The sequence below is a fragment of the Lissotriton vulgaris genome, chromosome 1_1 (genome assembly GCF_964263255.1).
Source record: "Lissotriton vulgaris chromosome 1_1, aLisVul1.2, whole genome shotgun sequence".
Classification (NCBI taxonomy): Eukaryota; Metazoa; Chordata; class Amphibia; order Caudata; family Salamandridae; genus Lissotriton; species Lissotriton vulgaris.
The window spans coordinates 950,432,507-950,455,201 of NC_141685.1; the positions used below are offsets into that span (position 1 = coordinate 950,432,507).

The window sequence follows — 22,695 nt, forward strand, 5'->3', positions numbered from 1 at the left end:
GAATCTGACAAGTATTCTCGACTTCACCGCTAGAACAACTTCATTCTGGTGCTCCTGCAAAGTAAACTGCTAAGTTGACTGTACACTGAAGAAACAGCCATAAGAGGTCTTCCTCACCATTTAACTTTAAGCCACTGGATGCATACCGTTTCAAACTACATGCACTTTCCTTAGAAGGAAACTGAATTTTGCCAGGAATTGTCCTAAAGAGCAGTTTAACATTCCAAAACAACAGACTTCTACTCCTTCACACCGGCTGACAAGGTTGAAGAACATTTTTTCCAAGTAAATTACACTATTAACAAAATAGATTGACTCCAGCCCCAACAAAAATGAAAGCCTGTCAATCTTCACTCATTTTGGGTATGTGGTACACCTTTGATTCAATCACTCAATAGACCCTTGAGAAATCCATCACTAAGATATGGCCATGCCCATTCACCAATGGTTTAAAACCTCCATATATGATCAAGGATCCGTGAATGTCCTCAGATCTCTAAGGCTAAATAGCTTAAATACCTTTCGCAAAAATGGTGTTGTACTTGACCCTCTCAAAATCAGACATGGGTGACCTCTACTAAAGAAGAAAGATTCTTACCTTGACTATACACACAATTTCACAACCATCCCATGCCTCCCATACCTGGCCAAGCTACTTGAAAAATGTGTGGCTATTAAACTCAATCAGTACCATCAGTGACCGGCATGGCTCGTGGGTGGGAGTGGGGGGGGGGGCACAGGGTTTGCGAGGAGGGCCGCGGGAGGGGTTCATGGGTGGTGTCGAGTGGGGGGCTGAAATTATAATAAAAAAAATTTTTAAAACAAAGTTACATCGACGGTTGGTGCAATAATTCAGAATTACGAGGTTGTTCTTAAGTACTTTGAGCTTGAGAAAGTTGAGGAGAATGATCCAGTTGCTAAATACTGTTACAAAAAGCTATCTGACTCAAACTACCATGTTTCCCTTGCAGTACTTAATGATATTCTGAGTGAATTTGCATCTTTGTGCAAACTGTTCCAAAAAAGTTCTTTGACTACTGTAGAAGCTGTACAGTATGCAAGATCAAAGATTGGCCAAATTAAGGAACAGTATTTGGGGGACACTGTCTTTTGGAGCAGCAATGAAAGAGATCTGATGGTGTTGTACAAGGAAAGGCAAGAGTTTGACAGTGGGCCTATTTTGTCTTTTGTTTCCCTTCTTTGTGAGCACTTGCAAAAAAGGTTCCCTGAAGATGAACTGAAAGAATGGGCAAGGTTTGAAATCCAGGCAATAGCAACACAATCCCATTTTGAGTTTGGGACTGAGAATATACAAAGACTTGTTAAAAAGTATAAAAATGTCTTGGTCCTGGGTGATGGTGAAACACCAGAAGATGTTGTACGACAATACAGAGACTATAAATATGTGGTGGCAGAACATGTAAAGGGTAAGTTATTTACCACCTTTCAAGACATGGTGAATTTCACTGTACCCAATGCTGCTCAGTACAGTGTGGTGTCTCAGCGTGTTGATGTCTGCGCAACATTTCAAGCTTCTAGTGCAGATTGTGAAAGAGGATTCAACCTCATGAATACTATCAAGAGTAAATCGAGGAATAGACTAGAGCAGAAGCATTTGGATACGCTGATGAGGACAAAGGCCTACCTCCTGAATGGGAAAGTTGGCCTTGATAGAGTTTATCAGCACTGGAAAAATGGCAAGGATCGCCGTGAGAAGCAACCCTGTCACCCATCTAGTGATGCCATTTGACATCCCACAGTCCATGTTTGCCTGGATGTCAGAGTTTTACAAGCTATGTCTGGCGAGATAGCCCAACGAAACTCAATCGTTGTTTATACGTGATATTGTATAAGCTCTCAACATTTCCCCACCCAATGAACAGTGCTCCAGTTAAGAATATTTAGTAAAATCTTATGATGGTACCATTGTTGGGGTCTTGTGCTTTTCTAACCATTAATTGTACTTGCCTGTGTAACCAGTTCATGTTACGGCATGTATATCCAATTTGCAAACCGGCCTTACGACCCTTAACTTGGCGCTGTATGTGTGAAAATGCACCATCTTTTCACTTTTTTAAGTAAACGTTTAAGTTGACATTTGGCGCTGCGCGCGCGGTCTGGCTCCTAGCCCACATAGCCATGGTTGCAGCGCACAGAGACCCTCCACTGCCGCACACAGAGGAAAAAAAATTTGAGGGACCATTGGTTACCACCACAGCTGTAAAGTGCAGGGGAATTCCAAACTGGATCCACGCGAGTCATACCAAAAGGGTGACTGAACCTGTTGACATAGGAGCTGAAGGTTGTGCAGCTGAAGGGTCCCAACAAGTCGATCCTAAAGTAGTTGATGAGGAACAACCGAGCACCTGTCATGATGAATGGATTCCAGTAGTTGACATACCTGCAGAAATTGTGAGAACCAGAAGTCAAACCTATCTAGATAGACAGAGTGATAGTGAGGATGAGTCAGGAATAGAAGAACGCACTCAGATTACCGAAATCCCAGCCAATAGTAATTCTGAGGAGGACCAGACTAGGAAATATCGATGTACTCAGACATTTGAAACTCCAGCCAGAACTCCTGACTCTGATAAGGGTCAGATAGGTATTAGGGCAAAAGCTCAGGCAGAAGACAATCAAGAAATCCAAAAACCTCAGCTGGACCAGATAGGTGTAGAAAAACGTGGTCAGGAAGAAGAAGGCGAACAAAGTCAAACTCAACTCCTGAACAAGGCCGGATTAGTATCCAGGCAGAAGAAACAAATAAAACCTGGACCAAGTCAGACAGAGAGGGATACAGAGGACGACATTGAACCAGATGTGCCACAAATGAATGAAAATAAAAGAGCATCTGAAGAAAGTCAGAGCATAGTGCCAGCTAAAAGACTCAGAAAGGGAGATAAGTGGCCTGGTTTTGTCAAAAGACTGAAATTTCACCCTAAGACAATAAATGAAGAACCAGAGCAAGAAAAGGAAATATCAAGCCAAGCTGGACCATCCACAGAGCAACCAAGAAGGAGAAGTCCACGTTTGAAAAGACTGAATAACAAGTTCAAAGGACCTGAATGGACCTACGTTATACTTGAAGTTTTCGAAAATCGAAAACTGAGTGATGACGAACTGATTGTTGATCAGACTGATGAAGAAGTGAGACCCACTTGAGAAGAGATTCACAGGTTAAAGTCAATGGAAAAGTTGCAAAGAGGGGATAAGTCTCCTTAGTCAGAAATGGCTGATTATAATGTTAATGGAAGACCGAAAAGAAATTGTCTAAGGACATGTTGTAGAGTATGCACATGTAGTATATTAATAGTAGTTATAGTATGGTTTGGACTGACATTAGCTATACCTTACTTGATGAACAAAGATATGCAGAATAACACTAATATACCTGAACAAGTAGATGTACCTGAGACATTAGATACACATACACATGAGAAAGCAGATAGCCTTAAGCAACCCGAAGTAGATTTAGAAGCACCAGATGAGGTAGATTTACATTATAATAGAGCTATAAATAGAACTAATTTGAATGTATTTGCAAAATTGTTAGTACATTATGTAGAAGCTATGGAAATCAATGATTGTTATGTGTGCACGAAGTTGCCCACATCAGTAACTGAAGGGGTCACATACCATCACTTACCCCTGACATATGGTATTTCATGTAGCATTTTAGCTAGTCTGTTTTATAGAACTGGAAAATTGCAATATTATTATTCCAATTTTGATGTAATCTTTTCTAAAGTTCCTTTATGTAGAAATCTAAATTGTATCCTTAGTACCAGAGATTCTACACACTTAATGGGTGATTATTTTTTAACAGTAGGATCAATAGACATAGCTGAAGCACACAAAGATAATCTAACATGTACATTACACAAGAAAGAAAATATGTTTCTGGATTTAGTAGAGAAAAGGAGACCGGATTTCCATAGAAAAGCCTCTGATCAGAAACGAAATATTCCTAAATGGGCTGAAAATAAAGAGTTTACCTCTAATGGCAAGACTCAAGCTGCTATGTTGCTGGATTTCGAATAGAAAGGGAAACTCTGTCTCCATAGGGAGAAAACAGATTATTATAACAATATATTCATTGGTTCCAGTGAGTGTGAACATAATTTCAAAATAATCGGGGTTGGGGTTTCAAGGATGGAACTGAACCTGTATTTCCTGGAATTTATTATATTTGCGGGAACAAGGCCTATTTTAAGTTACCTGATTATTGGTATGGGATTTGCTTTTTTGGAATAGTATTCCCAAAGGTATATCGTAAAGAAAATCACTGGAAGCAATGAAGAAACTAATGGACTAACACGCAGTAAAAGAGCAACATTTGCTGAAATTGTAGGTGATATATTTGGTGCATTAATACCTTCAGTGGGAGTGGTTCTGAACACTCAAAGAATTTGCAAATTGTCAGCAGTGGTGGATCGCTTATCGACTGACACTGAAGGTAGGTTTTTAATGATCAATACCGAACTAGTTGCGGTAAGATCAATGGTTTTACAAAATCGACTTGCTCTTGATATATTATTGGCAAAAGAGGGCGGAGTCTGTAGAATGCTGAAGACGCAACATTGTTGCACTTACATTCCAGACAAAAGTGTTGAAATTGGAAAATATGCAAGAAACATTATACATTTGAGAGAAGAATTGAAACCACTGGAGGTTGACAGTGCATGGAAGAGACTAATTAGTGGTCTCTCTTCGATAGGTAGTTGGATTTCTAACGTAGGAAAAAGTTTTGTAGGTAGAATACTGATGCCAATGGTGGGAGTAGCCCTACTGATTTTAGGGATAATAATTTGTTGTAAATGCCGCAAGCATAAATAGACATATACAGTAAATAAGAAAGGAAAGAAAAAAAACTTCAATGAAATTGAGCTTGAAGAATTAAATGGGGATGTATACAAGAACATGAAAAACTTTCATATGAACAATGGGGAAAAGCCTAAAAGAGTGTTTGAAGAAATAGAGCTGAGTAAATGTTGAAAGTTGGCATTGGTTTCTGTAATTTGTGATGATATAAAATACCATCAAAGAGGGGATTGATGGAGCAAGGTTTCACACGTAAAGAGACTTGCTCGGATTCAATCCTCTCGAAATAACATAGAATGTATTAATAAACATGTTTTGTCTTGTTAATAAAGCACCACACGACATTTCTAGTAAGCTGTGGAAGCTTGACAATGTGCTTTTTACTAACAGTAACTCGAGTGACCAAATATGGCCGCAGCAATGTGGGAATTTCACTGCGCATGCGTCTGTCACACTCACGTGACTTGACGTACTCTCTGCTTTGGTGGGAAAACTTTGCTTCTGCGCACTAGAACTAAAGATGGCTGCTCTATGTTTCTGATGCTTGCAACTGCTGCTTGTACTAAACCCTGTTTGTTCTGCCTAATCACTACTGCTATAGCTAAAATTAAGTAATGGGAATAGAGTAGAGATAAGTGGTATACCGTGCATTTATTTATTCTTTATTCTAAAACTGTTTCTCTTTGACTTTGCTACTAGCTCGCATTTGGGCATGAAGTGTCATTGCTGAACTCCATCTTGAAACTCTCATCGCGCATGTGCTGAATTCTCCGGAGTCCACAAGCCATGGCATTGAATCCATGCCAGCGACAGTCTTGCCTGCGATGCGCCTGGGAAAATGAACTCTTAACCCTCAGAAAGGAAGACAACTTACAAATCTTTGTATACACTTTCACACCATTCTAGGTAAATATAAATTTGTGTGGGTATGCCTTTGTACTGCTTCCCTTTTCTTACCCTTCCTATGTTTCAATGCTTAAAGAAAGTCTCGTAATATTTTCACATCATCTTGCTTTGATAATTTTCTTCCTAAGTGAACATGCTTTAATTGAATTGGTATGGACTCTGACATTTAAGAATTTGCATAGATAAAGTGTTTAAACCTTTCCAGAGTCTGTGGTTATTTTATGAATGAATTGTTTATTTACTATCTATTATGCCAACTCCCTTGATCCCTTAGGACTATAGGTACAGGTGACAAGGATTAGTAAGTCAATGGTAAAGGTCCTAAAAGGTTAATTAAATTCTGATTAGCGAAGGTTTACCTGTTCAAAGTGTGTATGTTTATGGGCCCAGGTGAGTATGGTAAAACGAGCAGGTGAGCTCTATCACCATCGCACCCCACCTCTGGAAAACCATCAACATCTCCTTCGAGACGGCGACCTTCCCGGAGAGCTGGAAGCACGCAGAGATCAACGCCCTACTGAAGAAACCCAAGGCGGACCCCAAGGACCTCAAGAACTTCCGACCCATCTCCCTGCTCTCGTTCCCGGCGAAGGTCATCGAAAAGGCTGTCAACAAACAACTGACCAGCTTTCTCGAAGAGAACAACATCCTGGATCCGTCTCAGTCCGGGTTCCGCAGCAACCACAGCACCGAAACTGCCCTCATCGCCGCCACTGACGACATCAGGATTCTGCTCGACAATGGAGAAACCGCGGCCCTTATCCTCCTGGACCAGTCAGCCACGTTCGACACAGTCTGCCACCGCACACTAAGAACACGCCTCCACGACGCCAGAATCCAAGAGAAGGCCCTGGACTGGACCACCTCCTTTCTCTCCGGGAGAACCCAGAGCATCCGCCTCCCATCTGCGGCGTACCCCAAGGCTCATCCCTCAGCCCAACGTTGTTCAACGTCTACATGGCACCACTCGCCCACGTCGCCCGACGGCACAACCTGAACATCATCTCCTACGCCGACGACACCCAGCTGATTCTCTCGCTCACCAAAGACCCCACACCGCCAAAACCAACCTCCACGAAGGAATGACGGCTGTAGCCGACTGGATGAGGAACAGCCGACTGAAGCTGAACTCGGACAAGACAGAGGTCCTCATCCTCGGGTCCACCCCTTCGGCCTGGGACGACTCCTGGTGGCCAACTGCACTAGGAACACCCCCTACACCCACCGATCACGCACGGAACCTAGTGGTCATACTCGACTCCACACTCTCCATGACAAAGCAGGTAAACACTGTCTCCTCCTCCTGCTTCAACACCTCTGCATGCTTCGCAGGATCTTCAAGTGGATCCCCATCGAAACTAGAAGGACGGTCACACAGGCCCTCATCAGCAGTAGACTGGACTACGGCAACGCACTCTACGCAGGAGCACCGTCCAAATTCCTGAAGCGGCTCCAACACATCCAGAACGCCTCTGCACGCCTGATCCTCGACATCCCCCGCCGCAGCCACATCACACCACACCTGAGAGACCTGCACTGGCTCCCCAGCAACAAGAGGATAACCTTCAAGCTCCTCACCCACGCACACAAGGCACTCCACGACACCGGACCAGCGTACCTCAACAGCCGACTCAGCCTCTTCACCCCCACCCGCCAGCTCCGCACCGCAGACAGCGTCCTCGCCACCGTCCCCCGCACTCCGAAGAGTGACCGCCGACAGCAGATCATTCTCCAATCTCGCCACCAAGATGTGGAACACCCCCCCCTATCTTCCTACCGCACTCCGAAGACCTCCTAACCTTCAGGACACTTCTCAAGACCTGGCTCTTTGAACAGTAGCAGCGTGCTATGATTGATTGATTGGTAATGCACCCAGAATCTGGAACTCACTTCCTCCATCCCTCCGAGCCACCACCTCTTTCCGGACCTTCAAAATAGACCTTGAAGCTCTCCTCCTCCAAACAAACTTCCTGGAATAACTCAACCTATTTCTACTCCACTACAACCATCTTGCACTCACATGAGGACAACTGTGTAGGTATGTATTTCACTCCTGTTTCAACCTAACGCTGTCACCTTTCATATTTTTACAATACAAATATGCAACCTGTTAGCGTTGTAACTACATGTTTGTAACTGGTTAGCGTGATCAGCCTATCTTGTGTACCTGTAACTGTATATATGTAATTTGTTAGCGTGTTTAGTCTATCTTGTGTACCTTTTGTGATTTACCTGGCACTCTTTTGAGGTCAACTTTGTAAATATGTATTTTACTCCTGTTCTAACCTAACGCTGACACCTTTTATATTTTTTTACAATAGAAATATGCAACTTACTAGCGTTGTAACTGCATATATGTAACTTTTTAGCGTCTTCAGCCTATCTTATGTACGTGTAACTGTATATATCTAACTTGTTAGCATGTTTAGTCTATCCTGTGTACCTTTTGTAACTTACCTGGTTCTTTTGCAAAGCGCTCTGACACCTTTGGGTAAAGTTTGCGCTATATAAAACTCCATTAAATAAATAAATAAAAATCCCCATGATCGTCAGATCAAATCTTAGCCCGAGAAGACAACGATTAACTAGGGAGTGAAGTTGAGAAATTCTCACCCATCTTGTAATGAAATTGTCCTCATAAATGAAAAAGAACCCGTGGTATAAACTGAAAAATAAATGGATTTTTATTGGTCTTTATGTATGGCACATGAAGCATAAATATATATATTTGAAATATTACTTTAAAATTTGTCCTAATATACCTCACTTACTAAAGCGGTAAAAAAAACTGACTTTAAAAAAAAACAGTTTATAGTTTTTGCTTTTTCCATAGTTTCCCCCGCGCAAACGCCGTTTCTAGATGACTGCCAATGGTGGTTCTCTCTAACGTATATGACGGAGGCGACAAGGAACCAGGAACTCTGCAGCTGTTCTATTAGCCTCCGTCTCGTCCTCTACTCTCGTTCCTTCCTCTCTCTGTCGACTTGACAAGGCGGCCCTGTACGTCACTTCCGGTTCCGTTTCATTGTGCTGCCGACTGAGAAGATGGCGGCTCGAGCGGGCTTCCAGGCGGCGCCTCCAAGTGGAGGTGGTGGCGCGGCCTTGGGATCAGGGACCGCTGGAGCCCCAGTGCGCATGGGCCCCGCTCCAGGACAGGGCATGTACCGATCCCCCATGCCCGGCACCGCCTACCCGGTGAGGAGGGAAGCGAAGAGCAGCCAATGCTTGGTGGGAGGGGGTAGGCCACTTAAGAGTCAAATAAAGGTGGTTGTCCTTCGAGTGTGGTCACTAGGGTTTGAGGTTATGCACAAGGGGCATACTTTCGGTGTGAATGATGGGGAAAATGGCGAGGAATTAAAAAACGTTACGCATGGGAAGTTTGCGGATTTGTACAAAGTGATCACTTTTGTTCTCTCTGCTTCTAAAGTAGCGGTCCAAGGGCTGTCAGTGTCACGCGTACCCTCAAACTGACACACGTGTCATAATTGTATAGAAGGGATGTCATTGTGTGGAGAAACGGAGAGTATTTAAAACGTTACATACAGTGGCATGGGCGCTGTGAGCTGGATGTTTGGCTTTGAAGAGGAGAGCGAGTGATGCATTCACAGATGTGGATGTGACGGAAAATGCGTGTTTCAATACACGTGTGAAACGTTTGTCAGTGTCATGGAAACACGTTTCTGTATAAAAGTTGTGTGTGAGGGTGTTCGTCTTGGTTGATGCTCAGCGGTGGTGATTGTGTTGTCTTTAAAAATAGATGTGCCTCATTATATATCCCCTCTCAAGAACCACAGCATGTATTGTTGTAAGGTTTCAAGTGTTGATACCGGATTTGTGTGTTCTCTCCAGCAATTCCTCCTTTGTGTCATAACTTTTTCAGTGCAATATATGCTTTTGTCCAACTTGAATTTAATTTCCAGAACCATCCCTTGCAGTTAAATAGGACTCACTTCGGTGGCTTTCTGTCATGCAACAAACTAAGGGGTATATGTCAAGCCCCTATCGCCACGTTAAATCACTTTTTAATATGTTCCTCTCGCAATAGGGGCTTTGCCATATTGCACTTAACATGGCTTATCGCTGCCTTGTAAATAAGCCCCCCTTTCACGCAATGCTTATCGTGAAAGGGGAGGGCAATGGGTGCTGCAGTGGGCGTTCCACCACAACACCCACTGCTTTTGACGGTGCCCCGATTTACAAGGGTGGCGTAAATAGGAGGCAGTGCCAACATTAAGACCATGAAAAACCTGGTCTTGGCGAAATGAGGAGAAATGCTTTTTCTTCTCGTTTTTGATTTTCATACATGGAAAAAGCAAAGCGCCTTGGATTGTTTGTGTAGGAAGGTTTCCTTTCCAGCATATAAACAATCTTTAAAAAAAATACATTATGTAACTTGCATGTGTGCTGCATCAAGCAGCACTCAGAAGTGACAAAATGGCATTTAAAGATTGTTTGTGTGCAGAAAGGGATACCTTCCTACACACACAAATCTTCCCTTGCATGCAGATACCCTTGCACAAGAGTGCCTGCGTTGGAGCTGGGCAGCCAAGTGTAGCGCCATCGCAGGGGGAAAACGCAAGGCTGCATCATATTCTTGTAAATATTGTGCAGCCTTGCGTTTCTGAAGTGGCTGAGTGAGCTGTTTAGCCATAACGGTTAACACATCACTCCTCCACTTCTTTGTACATATGCCCCTAATTGTTTCCCTTACAAAGCAGACCTGCATGAACAGTCTTTCAGCTACAGACTAACCACTAAATGTACTTGAACTGGCTCTTGTAATGTATGGCGGCTATCCCCGTCATGCGTCACTGTGGCAGCACCCCAACTCCCCTATGTTGCAACTGAGGTACTAAATCAACATGCCTTCCCTTAAACTCCATCTATGATTCAGGTTGCTGTACCATTCTATGCCAGGCAAATCGGGCATTATCGGATCCGCTAACTGGCATCTCGTAATGAATCAGTAGACACAGTTGGTGAGTAAGGAGGCAGGCAATGACTTTATGTGAGGGACTGATCATTTTATCCAGTGAGGGTGCATGGATGAAGAGGCAAGCGTTAACTGCAGGCAACGCCTGCACCCTTACCTTCAGCTCTACCCTGCAGTACTGCGATGGCATAAGACCAGGATGGACAGGATATGTACTTGCTGGGAGCTGATGATCGTTAGTACAAGAAAGGGGGTTTGCCCTAATAATCCACCTACACCTGGGCAACAATAAACCATCAAGGAAAAAAAGTCAGATGTGGCGGAACAGATATGATCAGCAATTTATAAATCTGATGCAGACCTGAATTAATCCATCAGTTAGAAAGTATTCTCTTACAAGACGTTTATCTTCTTCATAGAGGCACTCGGCTGTAAGTCAGATGTATATCTCTATACATCCAATTTTTATATATATAACATTTTATCCAACACACATCAAAAAGACGATTATATACAATACATAAACATACAAATCAATAATATATAGACACAGTTGATACATATTATATCTCAAAGAAAACCACAAACAGAATCCTTACTGCCCTGTTATTAATACAGCTCTGAACGACAATTTTGTCTATAAACTACTATAGATCGCAGCTCATATTAACAAAGATAGCCCTCATATCAACACCAGTTACATTTCACCCTGTTAATACTATTCACTGGTGGTGTAAATTTTCTTTGTATATAAATCAAAGTAATACAGGCTTCTTTCTATCTGAGGTCGATGCGTTTCAGCCCATTTCATCTGGGCCTCATCGGGACTGGGGGCTAAAGGAAACCTCGCAAATGAAACTGGTTCTAAGCTAAACCAATATGCTCAGTAAAATGTAAAAGGGTCAGCGAATTTGCAGAAAAATAGACAAGCGGTCTATGGTCACTAAATGGTCAGGTTTGTTCGATGGCAGGGCTCTCTTCCCTCAAAACAATTACTACGGGAAGGTCTCTTAGTGGAAACTCTATTCGTAAATTCTCTATCAAGGCCGACTCTGCCTCTCTCGGCTCATCACTCTACTCCCTGGTAAAGACTACGGGAAAGTCTCCTCGCGGAATCTAACGCTGGAGAATTCTCTGTCTCTGCCAGCTTTTGGCGCGGAGCAGTTGTCATGATCGGCCATGGGGTGACCTATCCGTCCCATGGGTTCCTGACAGATATATCTAACATAACCTCGCAGTTAGTCTCAGACTTATTTGCAACTTAAATCCCCCACCCCATGGCCATCCTTGGGTGGTGGGTTTATGACACTCGCATGCGGGCAGAACTGTGGCAGAATATACTATACAAATGAAGTATGTAAAATTACAAGTTGACTGAATGTGTGTATATATTGATATGTAGGATTAGACCTGCTGTGAACGTCTATTGAGTGCAAGCATGATGGTTAAATGATAATGTATCTAGCTTAATGAAAGGCAAGTGGAATGTATGTGTATTTTAGTTTTACATGACCAGTCGCCTCCACCTGAAAATCCACCAATATCTTGTAAATCAGTAATGTTGCTTAGATGTTTTGCAAACCGAACAACTCAATTATAAAAAGCAAAACATAATACATGGATTTCATAAAGGAAAACTACATATTTTCAAAGAAACTAAAGAACATTCAAGACCAGCCACCACTTCAAATAATAGCAGATCACTTAAAAGCTTAATTGCGGATGATCTGACATTGCGTCATATAAAATAAATTAAAATGTTTTTAAATCTGCTAACTCAAAGTCAAAATTCCAAAGTGCAAGCCATCAATTGAGGACAAGAACATTTGCAATTTAAGATGCATAGATTCCCTATCATTGGCAGTATTCATAACTCCATACTCTGGGTGGAATGCAAGGGATTAGTGCTTAGCTGAAAGTTGAGACCCTTCAAACTTTAACTGTTGTTCTGGCAGATGATCCATGTAATGAAAAATCTCATCACCCCAAGAATTTAAAGTCCGAATAATAGGGGTTCCTTCCAAGTAATCCAATATCTTGTACAAACCCGCTAAACGGAGTGCCTGTGTTTAGAAGAGTAAATATCACACAGCCGTAATTTTTAAGTTAATTTTTTTTGCCTTAAAATTAGCCAGGAACATTCTTTCCTTCTGTAATATCACATTCCAACATCCAAGTGGGGGGTTGGAGGGGGTAGTTCTATCCCCACAAGCCAAAGAATGTGTGAATCTTAGTAGGTTGATGCCCTGCCACATCAGTGATAACGCAACCTCATGCCTGACCGCCTGAATCATAGTTAGTTTAAAATGTAGTTTTACAGTGCCGTTCGCAATGTTTTCCCAGGAGATTCAGTAGTCTTAGGCCATAATATCTGTACCATACATTGCTTGCAGTCGTCCTTTACTTTTAGAAAACAATAAAAGGTAGTAGATAGTCCCTGTAGCAGATGGCTTCCATCCATTTAGTCCACCCGTATTTTTTTGCTTTTGACTTTTACTCTTGAGTGAGTCTCACTGCCTGATGTCACTCACTTTAAATTCATAGTAATTGAACTGACTGTGTTTACAACTAAAAATGTGTGCTAGTTAAAAGTGTGAGGCTACCATTGTGAGCAGCTTTGTAATTGCGAGCAGATAGCCTTTCGCAGAGGGACTTTGCAAGGAATGCTGCTGACCTGGGGTAGGCCTTACAAAATGAATGGATCTGAAGGGCTGAAGGACAGTTTTGCTCCCCTAAGGCCTGCAGGTCCCAGCAAGGTATCAAACTGGTGTAAAATGTGTACACCAAGTATAAATGTGCAGTTCCCTGCCACTGCATCCACATTTTGCGGGACTTTTTCATTTCTCTAATTCAGCTGATAATGAAACTCCAGACCTTTGTGACACTCCCCCAAAACTGGGCCTAGATAATTGCTCTGCTCCCCAGCAAATGCCCAAAAAACCCTCCCACACAAAAGAAGCAAGTATGAGTGAATGACTCTTCCTGGGAAAAGGAGGGGTGTGGAGGAAAATCTAGATCTGATAATTAGCGTATCCCATCTAGAATAAAGGGGGAGGGGCAGACCTCTGGAGCCTACACATTAAGGGCTCGCTTTGAAGATTTAGTGTGAAGGGATCAGGCAGTAATGACTGTGTGTGAACTGAGATGAGGCCCTCTTCCCAGAGAAATCTTGAAGTCATTATATTGGATTGTACTAGAATGCTGTGCTGTCTCCCCGGCGCGCATGGTTCAACGTCTGCAGGAAGTGGGAGTTATGGGATAGGGCCCTGCAGCTTCTCCACCTTTTTATGTCTGGGAGAACGAACATCGTCCGCTTTTAGAGCCAGAGCTTTCAGCCTTACTTGTGGGGTGCCCCAGGGTTCCTCTCTGAGCCCCACCCTCTTTAACATTTATGTGACCCCTCTGGCCGAGTTGGTGAGATCTTTTGGGTTCCATTTGATTTCTTATGCAGACAGCACACAAATCATTGTTTCCATCTGAAGTGATTTGCAACTGATCGCAGAGAAATGTAATAAGTGCATGGGAGCATTATCTGCTGGATGAGGGGTAACTCCTTAAAGATCAATGCCAATAAGAGAGACACTGGTATTTGTTAGGTAAAATTCAATATGATGAAATGCCTGGTGGCCGACAGACTGTGGTCCCCTTCCTATTCTGGTTAGGACAGCAAAAAACCTGGGGGTTACTTTCAACGAGGCTCTGACCTTTGATGCCCAAGTCGGCCGTACTCTCAGTACCTGTTTCTATATCCTAAAAACCCTTAGAAAGGTGCTACCTTGAATTCCATCTTAACTGTATCGGTCTACCATCATTGCACTGGTCCCCTCTCTGTATGACTACTGCAATGATCTGTATCTCAACATCAATGCAGGTACTCAAAACAAGCCTCGGGGTGTCCAGAATGTGGCATCCAGGTTGATCCTAAACATTCTGAAGCACCAATCGGCCAGGGAAGGGTTGCAGGCCTTGCACTTGCTCCCCATTAGGAAGCGCATCTCTTTCAAGGTCCTTAATATGTTTTATAAGGACTCTAAGATCCTCCTCCGAGGCAAACAGATCTCTCCAAGATATTGCAGGGCCAGATGGGGCTGTCGCTCCTTTTTAGGTTGAGTATTTATACTCTAACCTATTACATCTGAACCAAAGTCTTGAACCAGCAGATTTCCTACAATGCATGTTGTGCACTCGAGCATGAAGATTCCCCAGGCGCGTGCTTGGCCACGCACACCACCATCAAAGGCTTCTGCTCCCCCTCACTCACACCCCATCTCCATATGCTCCTTTCCTCCCTCCCACTCGCTGGCTCCCCCGCCCCCCCCCAGCCCTGCTCCAGACTTCAAAGGGATCCGCTCCCCTGCCCCCTGCTTCACACTTCAAAAGAATGCGCCCCCCCGCCACCGCAATCCCGAGAGCATTTCCCGGACGCTTTTCATTTCATTTCATTTCGCGGCCGCTATTAATCTTTCATTGAGAACTTTATCACAAAATTTACTGACCCTAAATAAAATTAGTCTTCATTTTCATAATATAAATTCAGGCACAGGGATATTACATTAAGAGCATAGCAGGCACAGAGAGATTTCAACCAAGGGCACGCAGCAGGACAGACCCAGGTCTCCATGTTCAAGGGTTATCAACTTAGCCAGATCATGATCAGGTCGCTACAGAACCGTTTAAAATGCAACTAAGTAATGAGCCAAAACAAGAAGCGAAGTCGTTAGATTACTGCTTTCATTATGGAGAATAAACCAAATGAACAGCAAAAGTTGTATGTTGGTGTGAGCAGGGAAATGCATATTTGACGCTACCATAACGCACAAGGTTACCCGAGGTCACATGAATTGGAACCAACCTAATACTTATAAAACTTTATAAATAATACTACAGAAATAATATGACAATACCGTAAGTGTAACATACAACTTGCACCTACTAAAACCATCTCTACATGATTAAATATCTAAAGAATTAAATGAAAATCTGATGTAATGCTGACTTTATTGACCTTAAGCAAACCATCCCTATTTTACTAAGACATTTTCCTTTCCCAGGAACACATTCTTTTTACGGCTCAGTATAATTAATAAAAAATAAACCCTTCAAGGACTATGGAGTTGGCTTTGCCCTACACAATTTCAGACCATCCATGCAGGAGTGAGCAGACAGATGTGTACAATGGAGCCAATGCTATCTTTAACTGTTATCTGGAATATAATTTCAGTAAATGAGTCCTGTGGTTCTGTATGTAATTGTGTTGAAAAGGCTTCAAACAACTGTTCCAACAAGATGGGGCAGATTACAGGCACTGCAGGAGGCCCAGCAGCTAGCATGCCTGCCAGCGCCTCCACTACCAGTAACATTGTTATTTTAGCAGAGGGTGTTCTAGTGGACTGTGGCCAGGATCTAAATTAGGGTGATAGCATCGCTCCGCGCCACCCCAGATTCGCTCAGCGCCACCCCATTATCACTCAGCGCCACCCCATTATCACTCAGAAAAGGGGGTGGTGATGAACAGAGTGTCTGAATTAAGCAGACCACTCTTACCCAGTCCAAAGATCCGGGCTTGATCCATCACCGTTATTTAGCTCACTGCACCATCCCAGCTCAGAACCTGGCTATATGCAAATCAGTCTGTCCCTGGCCCAGTGCATCATGGGAACAGGGCAGACTTAACCCATTATCACTCAGCACCACCACAGCATCACTCGGCGCCACCCCTGCACCACTCAGCGCCACCCCAGCATCACTCGGCGGCACCACCACAGCACCACTCGGCACCGCCACAGCCTCACTCGGGGCCTCCACAGCATCACTATGCGCTACCACAGCATCACTGAACGCCACTGCATCACTCGTCGCCACCACAACATCACTTTGCGCCATCACAGCATCAATCTGTGCAACCATTCAACAACAACTGGTTCAAATATGTTCTCTCAATGTTTCAAGCTTTATTACAAATGTCACAAAAAGATGTTATTTCACTTCTGTTCTTGGATTTTCGTCACAATAAAATACACTGAACATAATCTTCACAGAAGTTATTTACAAAAGTTTAAGCTATTGCCATTATAAATTACAATCACTTTTATTTAAGTATTAATTATTTTAAAAAAATTAAAAGCCATTGTTATTTGTAATATCAATACATCTAAGTCACGTAAATACAAAACATGTTGCATTACAAATGCTATAGGTGTCACATTTTCGAAAGTTATAACTATTGGCATTGTAAATAACAAAGCTATTAATTTAGCTATTTTCAAAACCAACACATAAATAAAAATGTCATTTACAAGACCAATAGCTCAAACTTTCCTAATGCGAGACATATTGCATTGCAAATGCTTGTTGGTAGCAGCCGCCAAACTCTGGAACTCCCTGCCCCTTCCATTTCCATCACAAAATCTCACGGTTTTCAGAAAATTGCTGAAAGCATGGCTCTTCTCATCATAGATGGTTGATTTGTGCCTCCTTCCTCTCCTTCGTCTGCTTGACGCCCCTGGGTAGAAGTGCGCTTAACACATTTTATCCTATCCTATCCTATCCAATGAAGAAAACTGGCCCAACAGGGCCTCAGAGATGCATCCTCAAAGATGCAGACTTTAAATAACAAAAAGAGCTTGTGGCGCTCCACTGTAAAAAAAAAAAAAAAAAACCCTTGTCAGTCAGGGCCCTGGGGTTGGCACAAATGTAAGTCCTTTTTGTGGAGGATTCAGAAATGGGGGGGTGGTGATGAACAGAGTGTCTGAATTAAGCAGACCACTCTTACCCAGTCCAAAGATCAGGGCTTGATCCATCACCGTTATTTATCTCACTGCACCATCCCAGCTCAGAACCTGGCTATATGCAAATCAGTCTGTCCCTGGCCCAGTGCATCATGGGAACAGGGCAGACTAAACTACCAAGCCAATTCTTCACCAGAAAGGAGACAAGCTACCGGGGACCGGTTTCTGGCATTTCAGCCGTCTTCGGCCCGGCTTGCTTGAATCCTGATGGTGCAGTGAGAAAGGGACTCATGTCTGAGTATACCCTGCCACACCTATAGTGGCCAAAAACGATTCAGAAAAGGGGGTGGTGATGAACAGAGTGTCTGAATTAAGCAGACCACTCTTACCCAGTCCAAAGATCAGGGCTTGATCCATCACCGTTATTTATCTCACTGCACCATCCCAGCTCAGAACCTGGCTATATGCAAATCAGTCTGTCCCTGGCCCAGTGCATCATGGGAACAGGGCAGACTAAACTACCAAGCCAATTCTTCACCAGAAAGGAGACAAGCTACCGGGGACCGGTTTCTGGCATTTCAGCCGTCTTCGGCCCGGCTTGCTTGAATCCTGATGGTGCAGTGAGAAAGGGACTCATGTCTGAGTATACCCTGCCACACCTATAGTGGCCAAAAACGATTCAGAAAAGGGGGTGGTGATGAACAGAGTGTCTGAATTAAGCAGACCACTCCCCGGAAGCTTGTTTCCTTCCCAGTATAAGAATTGGCTTGGTAGTTTGGTCTGCCCTGTTCCCATGATGCACTGGGCCAGGGTCAGACTAATTTGCATATAGCCAAGTTCTGAGCTGGGATGGTGCAGTGAGCTAAAAAACGCTGATGGATCAAGTCCTGATCTTTGGACTGGGTAAGAGTGGTCTGCTTAATACAGACACTCTGTTCATCACCACCCCCTTTTCTGAATCATTTTTGTCCACCATAAGCGTGGAAGGGTATACTCAGATGTGAGTCCCTTGCTCATTGCACCATCAGGATTCAAGCAAGCCGGGCCGAAGACGGCTGAAATGCCAGAAACCGGTCCCCGGTAGCTTGTTTCCTTCCCAGTATAAGAATTGGCTTGGTAGTTTGGTCTGCCCTGTTCCCATGATGCACTAGGCCAGGGTCAGACTAATTTGCATATAGCCAAGTTCTGAGCTGGGATGGTGCAGTGAGCTAAAAAACGGGGATGGATCAAGCCCTGATCTTTGGACTGGGTAAGAGTGGTCTGCTTAATTCAGACACTCTGTTCATCACCACCCCCTTTTCTGAATCCTTTTTGTGGAGGGGCATACTTGTTGCCCCCTCTCTGTACCTTTTATTGCCCCTCCGCGGTGCCCCAATCTCTCCAGGGTTGGTCATTATTGAATGAGACCCGAGACCTGCAAGAAGAAAACTTTTTGCCTGGTGCGTTGCTGCCCCCTTTGTCCGGGGGGAGGTGGGGTACTAGCATTGGGGAACCAGTTAGGGTCGCGTGGCCTTGGAACTGTCCTTACAGCTCCCAATGAAAAAGAAGGCTGATGAGTACCCCAGGTGGGACCAGGGCACCCGCCGTGAAAGAAAAATGAAAAGGAAAAACCAAACCATCATTGTGACAAAGCAAAAAAAAAAAAGTGGCAATGATGCTAATAAAATATTCATGGCGGGACGGAGACGATCCTCATACTGACCCACTGTGGCTATTTAGATTTTTTTGTGCTTTTGTGGCACAGCTGAATTGGCAGGGGCACTATTAACATACAGCACAAATATTGTGGGTGTTCCTGATGTTTCCTCTATCATTCCTTGTGCCATCCCTGTTTTGTTCTCCACCATCCCCACCATTGCCCACTCCTCCCCGGGAAACTGCTTCATGCTGCTACTTCCAAGGACAATGCACCTCCGTTTTGTATATGAAGTAATAAGCTTAAGCCCATCTAATATGGCCACATGCCGAACACCTACTCACTCCAATGTAGCTGGCCCATTTATTTTCCCATCGAAATAGGCAGTCTATTCCAGAGCAGCAGTGGGTAAAACAGAAGGAATTCCAGCAACGCAATTGGTGACTACCTCTACTTGGTTTTCGTTCTCTTCCCAGATGACCCTCCATGCACGCTGCCCTCCGCCTCCTGTCCATTCTGTCCACTGATATTGCTTCTCCTTCGGTGCTGTCCACTCCCCTTTGCCCAGTATCTCTTCAGCTTCTCCTACGCCCCCTTTCAGCTACATTGCCTCATCTTCCAACCATTGTTTCCCTTTACTCTTTCCTCCTTCCCACTTAGCCATTTCTTGCTCCCTAGTCTCTACCTCTGACCTTGCTTACCTGCAACCAGCCTCCCAAATGTCCTTTCACACATCTTTGCTTCCCTGCTACTTGTTCTTCCCATTTATATTCCGTCCCTTCCTGGCTGCTCCCCCTGACATTGCTTATCTGCACGCTGCTCCCAACCATCCAGTCACACTTTAGAAAAAATATAGTGACATGCATGTATTCAGTTTGCACGTGCACATCTGCCCATGTGCCCAGCAAGGAAATCCAGATTTACTTGATTTGCCAATGTTTGTTTCCATTATTCTTTAGGGCTGTGATGTTAGCATACTTACTGAAAATATTTAGAATCCTATGCAGACTCTGCTACTGCATCGCCAACTCATTGGATCATATTTGTTTGTAAACAGTTATTGCAGATCAAGCATTATTTTAATGCAGAAAGAAGTTAACTCCAATTAGTGTAAGGTACAGTTAGCTGAATTTAGTTATTGTAGAGCTAAAGGATGATTGAAAGCCTTATACAAATCCGTAATAATAAACCAAATTGGACTGTTTAAAAGCAATGAATTTTGTGTATTTTTTATTGTTTTGTGAACCAAATAAAATACCAATACACTTGGGCGATAGTGACACCTGTTATTTACATTGCTTAGCAATGGCAACTTCTGTGTGAAGCCATACCTAAAGACAAACTATTACATGTGCTGTGGACTAGCCAGATTGGCTAGAGGTGTCATACACACATGATCATTAGTAGTGATTTGCCGATTAGTGAGTGTGTGAGTACTATGCTGTGTGACTTGAGGCTTAGTTGGACAAGTAGAAGCACCTTCCAGTTATTCAAAGATGTTAAAATCCTGAAGGATGGTCCTGTGACTTTTATTGTGACCAACATAAGAAAAGCAAATTTCTAGGCTTTGCATACATCCTAATACTTCTCTTTGGCTTACTTCTGACTAATAGTGTAATCGTTCTTGTGAGAAGTTGTAAAAAGCACATAAAAGAAAGTGATTTGCATTGGAGTACAGAATTTGTTTAAGTTGAGAAGACTAGAGAGAGGAGATTGATGCTGTTGGTTTTGTGCTCTTAAGGTATTTGGGACGCAGTTAATGCATTTGGACATAAGCTATACCAGTGATCTAGAGGTTACTTATTTGGAGATATTGTCTTCTAAAAGTTGTTTACAAAGCTTCAAGTCAAAGGGATAAAAGGACGGCACCCAATAGGATGTTGTTTGGTGAAATTCAAAAATCACTGATTGAAGAGTTGACAATATCTAGTACAGCCCCTGATATCCTTTTCTATCTTTTGGAATTTGGAGCATAATGTTGATATGAAATATGTCTGAGTTTGAGAACTGCGTGCCCTTCTCCAGGCATGATTAAAATTAGACTGCCCGCTACTGGCATAGGTTTTGTACTGTGACGAACATCAAATTGAGTTGTTAAGAATATTGTTGGCAAATGCATGCTAATGGCGCAGTTGTAGCTTTGCTTTTTCATTATTGGGTCGTGCCTGCAATAACGCATGCGCGAAATAGTGTATACAAGGGCCCTGCAACCGGTCCATTGCTTAACATTCGTTGGTTTCATTATCACTCTGGAGCATGTGGATCAAGTACCGATTGTTTCAGCTTGACTGCTGTCCTAAGTACTGATTGTTTCAGCTTGGTTTCTGTCCTTCCGCTGAGCGCGCTGTGATTGAGGTACTATTTTTTTTTTTTCTTCACTGTTGTCCTTGTTCAACCTTTGCCATTTGTTGCTGTGTTTTACTCTGCCACATGCACTAGAAAGAAGCCCTTTCTCCTTTAAAATTAATTTTAATTGAAACAACAGATAGAACCCGCTTCCAAATGTATCTTCACTAAGGCATGGACATTGGCACAATTGCTTTTTTTGTGTGATGGGATTTTTTTTTGTAAAAATGTCATATTTCTTTTTCACGCATGAGGAGATTAAGGGATTTGCTCAGAATCTCAGGGTTGCTTTGCAGACACTTAAAAAGCATTGAAAAAGCCAGTAGATTTTGACTTTGAGAATTTTTACCCTGCCATTGTCTTTTGTTCCTGTTGTACAGCATGTGTTTTGCCAACTTTGAGATTGATTTGTAGCCATGCTGGCTAAATTTTTTTTATAAAAAAGAAATATGATGCATCCAACGCTACTGCACTTGCATTTAAAAAAAAGTGCATTAGCCCTGGCAGCCTCTTATCACTTTATAAATTAGATTTAACCTCACTACAAAGCATCCTCTCTGCTAAACAGCGTGACAGAAAAAACATTGCCAAGCCATTGGCTCTGATGGGGAAGACTTGTTGGCTTTGTCAATGATTGCTTTTTCTTAGGAATTGTAGGATTTAGTAGATTGTTGGTCAGGACATGTTGCGTTTTAATGTCAGGTGTTGCTAGTGTCTCTTTGGGTGATAGCAGTGACCCAGTGAATGTGACTGGTTGTGGATTGCACTGGTTTGGTGTGACGAAAGGCCTGGGTGCATGGTGTAGTCTTTGTACTTAAACCTGAACTTAAAGAAGGAAGGGGATTATGGATGTGCTTTGTTGTAGACCCTTCAGAAGGTAGCTGTTGATTTGGATTCAGGTGCTGTGATGATTCTGGTGAAGAAGTAGTAGAAGAGGATAATAAAAAGTTGTTCGTCTGTTGATCAAACGGGCTAGTAGCTTTGGTTAAACGTTTGAGGAGAATACGTGTGTAGGGAGGAGCTCGGGCAGTTCAAGTCTTGCCTGCTGAAAACGTATGTGCTGTCTGCAGGAAATAGTATTGTATACTATAAAGTGCTTGCAGCCTACACATTGCTTATTATTCATTGGCTTCATTGTCACTCGTATTTGCTAGCGTCAAATTGGCCAGAGCTTGCCAATGTCCCGTTCTGTTTTGTGTGGAGCATGTACCAAGTACTTACTGATTTTGTTTAATTAGTGTCTGACCGTGCTGCTGTGATTCAGGTACTATTTCTGTTGTTCGTGTTGCTTTATCTCCCTCACTGGCCTGTTCGTGTTGCTTCCC

At 43.2% G+C, this 22,695-nt stretch overlaps 1 protein-coding gene across 1 annotated transcript in view; it reads left to right on the top strand.

Moving 5' to 3' along the window:
• Nucleotides 1–8,646: 8,646 nt before the first annotated feature.
• Nucleotides 8,647–22,695, top strand: part of SMARCD1 (SWI/SNF related BAF chromatin remodeling complex subunit D1) — a 149,656-nt gene continuing 135,607 nt past the window's right edge. The window contains exon 1 of the mRNA XM_086959350.1: nucleotides 8,647–8,922. Within this exon, the coding sequence (XP_086815476.1) occupies nucleotides 8,773–8,922 (150 nt within the window). The 5' untranslated portion in view covers nucleotides 8,647–8,772. The remainder of the gene's footprint in view (nucleotides 8,923–22,695) is intronic.